The sequence below is a fragment of the Xenopus tropicalis genome, chromosome 1 (genome assembly GCF_000004195.4).
Source record: "Xenopus tropicalis strain Nigerian chromosome 1, UCB_Xtro_10.0, whole genome shotgun sequence".
Lineage (NCBI taxonomy): Eukaryota > Metazoa > Chordata > Amphibia > Anura > Pipidae > Xenopus > Xenopus tropicalis.
Window position 1 is genome coordinate 148,634,971 of NC_030677.2, and position 8,260 is coordinate 148,643,230.

General features: G+C 33.8%; 1 protein-coding gene across 2 annotated transcripts in view; it reads left to right on the plus strand.

Annotated features, from left to right (window-relative positions):
* sez6l (seizure related 6 homolog-like) overlaps nt 1-4,068 on the plus strand; it is a 162,674-nt gene extending 158,606 nt beyond the window's left edge. For both annotated transcript variants that reach the window (XM_002932087.3, XM_031891968.1), the window contains one exon: nt 684-4,068. In XM_002932087.3, coding sequence (XP_002932133.3) covers nt 684-713 — 30 coding nt within the window. In that variant the 3' untranslated portion in view covers nt 714-4,068. The remainder of the gene's footprint in view (nt 1-683) is intronic.
* The last annotated feature ends 4,192 nt before the right edge of the window (nt 4,069-8,260 follow it).

Below are 8,260 nucleotides of genomic sequence, written 5' to 3' on the forward strand. Positions count from 1 at the left end.
TATATTAAAAGTCTTTTTCAAGTTTTACCAGAAACTCAAATTCTTTATTTATTTATTATAATATATGTTTATTTTTATTTTTTTTTGTTCAACGATGCATGCCTGTTATAAACTCATTTAAAAGTCTCAACTGTCAATCATATCTTGTCTTCCCTACCTCTATGCCTCAAGCACAACAATCACTTTCACTTTCTTTTCTGTATTTCCTTGATGTCACTGCCCTCTTCACATGACCCCTCCCTCCTGCATAGTTGCAGGCATGTGTCTTTCATGACTGGCAGTTATTATATGTTCTGTACAAATTGAAGTGAGTAGCTGCCAAAATTTGTAGCTCTTAAACAGTCAGGAAAGTATGCTATATAAATCTATATACAAAAACTAAACAGGAAAGTTTGATTTATAAATATTTAAGTATACCTACATGCAAATAGCACTGGTGTCTGTAGAATGTTATATGGCTAATAAGGTTTTAAAACATCATTTTGGTCCCAGTGATATAAGGTCTATATCCCTCAGTTCCCCCAATGAATAATTAACAGGACAGATCGAGTTATTGGATCTATCCTGTAGTGTAAAGGCAAGAATAAAATTAGATTTTTTTCCTTGTTTTTCTTTCCTAAGTACAATACATAATTGATTTAACTATGCAGACTTCTTGGTTTATTTGTTGTATTTTTTTTTAGGAGACGAGAGAATATGAAGTTTCAATATAGAAGCAAAGGTTTCAGTCTCATGAAAAGAAACCTTTATGATGCAAGACATCAGTTCAAAAACATGAAGGAACCTTCCCAGTGCTTATTCCAGAGACTACTTGGAGTTGGACTAAACCTTTTTAGACCATTAGTTGTATTTTATTTTGACTCTTTATTGAAGATGCCCTTTTCTGTATTTATAACATTGCATTAAAACAGGTTTGGTGATGGGAAGATCTTATGTTTGGGGCAAATGCTAACGTATGTGTCTAAAATCTTTGTGCTAGGACTGGGGCAAATGCTAACGTGTGTGTCTAAAATCTTTGTGCTGGGATTGGGATAAGTACAAGGTTATTCTAAAGAAAGGTCTGCAGTTGCAATAATGGCGTAGTGACTCTGCCACTTACCATACATCTAAATGTCTTCTTTACTACCAGTGATGTAACATGTTAACCCTGATAGAACACTAGGAAGCCGATGTATCAATGTATTGGATAAAATGATGAATTTGTTTAGCTAAAATTCTTCAAGTAAGCCTTTTTTGCATCCTTTATCCTTTCTAGTTTCCAAATTAACAGAATTTTAGAAAGTTCTTGATGCACATTATATGAATATGCTTTATGCACATAAGTGCCTACAGAGTAGATCACTTTATCTGTTAAAAAAAACTTGGGCACAAAATGGCAGATGATCTCCCATGATCTGCTAGAAGCTTTGAAGGACAATTATTCTAAAAGGCTTTGTTCTGAATATGGGGGACTTGTCAAAGCAGTGTTAGTATCTTGGCAGTGTTTAACATCTACGTGTGCAGAGCAGGTGATGGTGTGACTAAAACCCAGTGATTTTGCAAAGGTAACTCACTGAGTTAAGCTTTGATTATGTTGGTGGCTAGAATTCTAACCTAAGGGACAAACCCCCATACTGTATGTAATAAGAGGCACTAGATTTGCTCAGGTGCAGTAACCAAAAGCAACCAATATGATGTTGCTTTTACAGGTGACCCGAAAATTCTTTCTACTGATGGTAACGTTGTCACCTTTTATTACCTAGGTGTTGCCACAAGGCTCACTGGCTAACAGAGCAGTGACACATTCAGCAATACAAGTTCCATTATGTTCTTTTTTAGCATCAGTGATACAGGGACACATGTTTCCAATTGTTTTAGCTAGTCCAATGGGTGATGATTATGGGTAATATCTTACTTGACAATCTAATTACACTGGAGTAATATTTTGTGTTTACAGACTTACAGCTTTGTAATTATTCATTCTACCTTTGTATTAACCTAAATTTAGTAGGTGTCAAACATTTATTTGAACTGTTTATTTAGACATATACTCGAATGTCCTTATTGCAAATGTCTAACCTTTTAATGACTAAATCCTTAATTTGCATAGTGAGTGAAGTTTTTATGGGTCTCAGCACCATAAACTTCTAGATTAAAAAAAAAAGTGATTACAATGAGATATTGATTTTTGTATATAATATTGTGTAGCCATTCAGCTTCACTAATCTTCTTTTTACAAAGGCTCCATTATATTTGGCAACTTGGTTAAAAAGCAACCACCACACTCTCTAGCTTGTTTATTTATTCATCATATATTTACGTTCTGGTTGACAAATGTGGAGCAAAACCACACAATAACCATGAATCTAAAAGGTCGCAGAGGCACAAAGGTATTTATACGGAATTATTTCAATAAATGGATGGGATGAGGGACAAACTGATGCATATGAAGAGATGTATGTGCCGGTGCAAACAAAACAAACAGATTTCTTGAAATCAATTTTCTAAATAAAATCTTGTATAATAATGTACCGTTTTATACAATTGTCAAATGCATTTGCATCACGTTATCTAGCATATTGCCCTTCAATAATATGTGTGCTGTATTTTCAACTCTTAACTGAGCACAATGAAAAAAGGCCAGTTTTAATATTGTATAGAAAGTCATATGTACATACAGTTGGTTCCTCTGAAAACTACTCCTTCCCTGGGAAAAAATACATTGACATTTAACTTGATAATACATCTCCTAGATAACCTAGATTACTATGTTTATTGATAATGATGGTGTTTATGACTTGCAAAATTACATCTTATTCATGTTTTTTTCCATTTGTATTAATCAAACAAAAGTTTTCACATAAGTTTCTAGTGAGAGCTCGATCAAATATTAACAGCTGTCCGATCTTGATCTCATGTATTTTCTTCATGTTTATTTGCTGGGGTAAAGATCTTCTTGTTTTGTAACATCTGTTATGAAGAAGTCCAGTTGAAAGCAGGAAATGGTTTAACAATTCTTCTTGCCACTTTAAGAAAATATGTTTTTTATATAGTTATGAAAGATAAGTAGCTCAACACTGGGGATGCCAGTTAAGGTGCTGGTATCACTAATGAAATGGCCTTTCAAAGCAATATATCTATGACTGGAAAAATCCATTAACTATGTTGTGTTGGAGAAAACGAAAACAACTGACATTGTATTTACTGAACTGAATATAACCCTTTGGTACAGTATCATTTTTTTTAGTAATGTAACATACTAAAAGTAAATCAAAACGTAAATCCCTACATTTTTATGCATACTTGCATGCAATGACAATAAAGGTGCTCTTGGTAGTATGGAAGTATGGAAGATAAGCCTACCGGTCTATATATTTTTAGTAGTTATTCATTAAAACTTGCCGACTACTAGTAGGTGGTTATTTACTCCAAGGATTGTTATATATCTTTTCAGTAGTTATTCAGTTAAATCCTGCCTACTACTAAGAGCAATTCTATGAACAGCATCAGCTCCATACTTGGTGCCAATTACTTGGGTTATGGTTAGGAACGGATACTGCTTACAATAAAGAAATAATATAACACGTTTTTGCAGCTGTCAGCGTTACTGTACAGATATGAAAGGGGAATATTTCACTTATCTTAGGCCTTGCTAAAACCCTTTGTCAATTTCCTGTCAAATCCAGAGAGTCTTTTCAGGTGATTGTGGTCAAGTCAATCCATTCCTTCTCTTATGAACTGTTTCCTCATGGGAAGAAGGCTTTGTAGATCTCTTTGTACACTGTATTACTATTGCGAAGATTTAGTCCCTGACAGCAGAGACTTTTGCTAGGAAAAGAATTTTATGCCTGCAACTGATCTCTGCATGGATGAATCAGCTCTCCATTAATGAGACTGGAAAGGACTATGGATTCTTTTGAAATGATGTGATTTTTTTTCCTTTTTGATGTATTCTGTCTTAGCCATGTAAAAAAACAAAACGGCCAATATTTTAACAGATTACATTTGTTTTGGAGGATATAAAGTGCATTGGACTTTAACCTTGAATATTTAAAGATTTCTTTTAATAAAAAATGTGCCAAACTCAAATTACCTGATGTGTTATTGCTGAAGATTCATTTACACTAAAAAATATCCATATGAAATGTTTGAGTGGTTACAATGCCTATAATTTATTAACATGGATGCTAAACTAAATCTAACACATAAACAAATTAACATAAACAAATTAGACATATGCTTTCATTAGTGGTACTTTGCCTAATCAAACTGCTGTATTTGCTGCAACAACAAAACCAGAGAAAGCTCTGGATTACGGGAAGGCCATCTCCCACAGAGTTCATTTTAAACATATAATTTAATTTTTTAAAAATGATTCCATTTTCTCTGTACTACTAAAACATGTACTCAATTGTAACTAAACTGTATCATATTGATGTCAAATCAGTCCTTCTGGGTTATTTTGATATTTACATTTTTTTTTTTGTAGAAGTATGGTATGGTGATCCACATTATTGAAAAAATCCTTTTCTAGAAAACCCCAGTTCTTATGCTTTCTGTATAACAGATCCCATACCTGTATTTGGATAGACATTGACATAGCCCCTAAAATACAATTTAAAAGCAATGCTGTTGCACTTTGCCTTTCACCTTTATCATACTCTGCCAGACAGTGCATTATATAGTCCACAGCTCAGCATGTACACAGAGCAAGAATTTCCAGAATTGTTAAGTTCAAGACACTGCTTGATGTTTACGGGATATAAATGATAAATAAGAAATGAGGAAAAGTTTTTTTTTTTTACAATCAGACAAATAACCCCTAGCTCCCTCAGTGAATTGTATCACAAGACTTAGGGGCTGAGAAATCGGTTATGGAAACCACACGTGAGTTCCTGAATATGCGTGGTCTCTGTATCTGACTACCTTGTTGCCAGTGGGGTTTTTTTCCAAGAGTGTATTTAAAAAATACCATTTAGGAAAAATCAAACACAGAAATCATGCATGAATTCAGGAACTAATGCTTGGTTTCCGTTACCGTTTGCTGAAGCCAGATAGCTTAAGCAGTAATAAATCAATCCCTATCTAACAACTGAAAAAAAGTAAGGGTTTCGCCCATTAATAAATACAGCCCTACAATTCCTATTCAAGTGAACAAAAAGCTTTGCAATTGGCAAGCTCTATTTTCACCTTTTGATAAATAACAACCTATTACATGCCACTTTCAAGCAGGTCTTAAAAAAATATATCCTATGCACAGTTAAAATTTGCATCTGGATAGATGTTTAACAATCAATATTACACTGTGAAATGCAGATATTTATTTTCATGAGTAGTTTAATTAACTGTAAGTACTACAACATTAACCTTTCTGCACAATTTGAATGTGGCCTAATTTAATGCCTCTCTGTGGCCTACTAGAATGTGTGCACTATAGATGTACTTTTGCCTTGCCACAAGCTTTTTCCTTTGCCTAAGTAAGATATTAATGGAAAGTATAAAAGCTTGGTTAATTTATACATAGCCTGCAGCATAATGTAATGGCTAAGATGCAAAACAGAGTCTGCTTTCTACCTCACTATTCTTGATATGTAAACACTGTTCATACAATTTGACATCTCCCTGATTCTTCAAGGACACTGGGAATCTTCTTTGTTTGAAAAAGATGGAGTTATTGATTATATGTCTTTGCTGTCACTTTTAAAGTATTAATCCATGGAAAAATCTAAATACTTTCACTTTATGACAGATAGTGATACAACTCCCAACTGCAGACATACCTTTGCATTTTGCCTGGGAAAAAGCTGCACTGTTGTGATAATTTCTAAACTGATGGAAAAAAATCTATAAAATACTAAAACAATTCCATTTAACTATATGATAAATCACCGTAACGTAAAGGGAGGTGAAGTAATTATCTCTTCCAAAGGGTGAACAAAATTACCTTGATCAGATTTAGTGATCTATAGGTATCCAGGCCAGGTAGATCCCATTAGGGATCTTTAAGTAGACATCAAAGCAACATCACAATGGAGCAAACTGGTAATCTGGGCGTCTAAGTGGCAGACTGAAAAGAAAAATGTAAGTATAGGTACTTAGAATTTAAACAAAGCCGGCTACGTTGGGTTTTTATTATTGAAGTAGAAAGACCAAATAATACTTATGACTAATAATCATAGCTCCTAAAAAGCAATGCCATTTGGCAATAAGATGGATCCACAAAATATTGTGCATTTTTAAAGTTTAGTTTTGTTGGGAAATAATGTGAATTTAACAATTAACAGTGCTGGCAAGGCCCAAGTGAGGGAGTCTAAAGACGCAGCTTAGGGTAAAAACAGCATTAGTCCAAGGCCCATCATCAACCTTTTCATCTGAAATAAGTTTCAAATAAAGTATTTACTAGAAATAGGCCGGCAGGAAGAGTATGGGGGTTATGTAATAAAGGGCACTAAGCTTGTCTGTCATAGCAACTAATCAAAAGGTAGTATTTACTGATTTCCTATTTAAAAGCAAACATCTTATTGGTTGATATGGGATACTGCTCATGAGCAAACTTAATGCCTTGTATTATATATGGGGGTAGGTCTTTTAAATGATACCAACAAACTTGTAAAACCAGTTTCAAAATATAAAATTTTGGCAGTACATCCACCTAAACTTCTAGGCTTGACATAGTAACGAGGACTGAAGGCTGAAATCCTCTTCTTCCCTATGAAAACACACAGCAAATCAACTTTTTGAAAAATAAGAGTTTCATAGATTTGTCAGTATTCTTTAATTGTTTTGTTCTTTTTTTGGTGTCCCATACAGAGGTGGGTTGTGAGCCTCTAGCAAAGATCCAAGGGGCTGCATCTCACCCTGATGTAGGAAAATAAAATAAGTAGTTCAGCTTAAAATAAATTTAATTTGGTATTCTAGTATTCTAGAAATGTTGCTATTAAGCACTGGAGTGATAAGATCACAATACAGGGATCTTTGCCATATTAATGCCACAGTACACTGTGTAAAACCACAAATATTTTACACAGCTGTGTATTTATTTATTTATTTGCTTTCATGTCTGAATTTGTATTATTAAGGTTTTGCAAGGTCTAAGGTGGTGTGTTAAATGCCATAAATTCCAGCATTAATCTGGCTTTAAAAATACTGATTTCAAATACTTCTTGTAATTAATAAATTACCTCCATAATCATAATGTATTGTGTTCATTCACACATAAGGACTACAGCTGGTCTTAATAAATCTTATTTTACATTAATATCTACACTGTTTTCAGGCATAAATTATTTATACAACTATATAAACATACCCCTTAGGACAATGTTCATTCAATGACTGATATAATTGTCATTTTAGAAGTAAAATAAATTTCTCTACCTTCCTTAGACTACAGTATTATAAGGACATTTAATAACACAAACTATAAGGCATATTTTTGGAAGAGTAAAAAACTAGTTCTCTAAAATTTCTTGGTGCATTGTTCACTTGCATAGGATTTTTAGGGAAATTTTTTTCAAAAGGTGAACTCCCTTTGATAAGTAAAAAAAGAGGACTGAGAATTCCCCCTCTTCCCCGCTCTTTGTTCTGTTTCCGCTCCTACTGATGTAGTGAAAGTGCATGCCACCTATTACAATCATGTTCATATTGCATTCATTTGCATTTTGAAAATGTTTTTAAAAATGGATTTCAGAACAGTGGCATAACTAGATGTTACTGGGCAAAACATTGATAATTTGACCTATTCTACAAAGATATATTGAAATTGCTCATTATTTATGGCCTTTCTAGGCCCTCTACACTCCTGGGCAACTGGAAGTTCTTCTTCCTCTGTAGTTATGCCCCTGCACTAGAATGACATTTAGAAGTTCCAACATAACTGAAATATAGAAAGGGCATCAGCTGTACATGCTAAATGGTCACCTCTAAAATACAATACAAATTAATCTCATCATACAGTTATTCTGACATAATGAGTCATTGCCCTGTAGTGCTGCTTATGTGCCCAAGTGACCCTAACAGATCTTGGGCACATTAGGAGCTTGACTAACTGACAGCTTGCAGCACACACATACTACATACTTCAAGCCCCACTGCATATACAGTATGTTAAATACAAAATAAAATAGTCACAAAAGAGTTAATATGCAGTATGGAGTTAATTTTATGAAACACCAAACTCTGTTTTGTAATAAAAAGTCAATTTACCAGGTTGTTAAATCCCAAAGAAGCACCTCAAATGCAATGTCACACAAAAGTTAATCATTAAGCAAAGCTTGCTGTT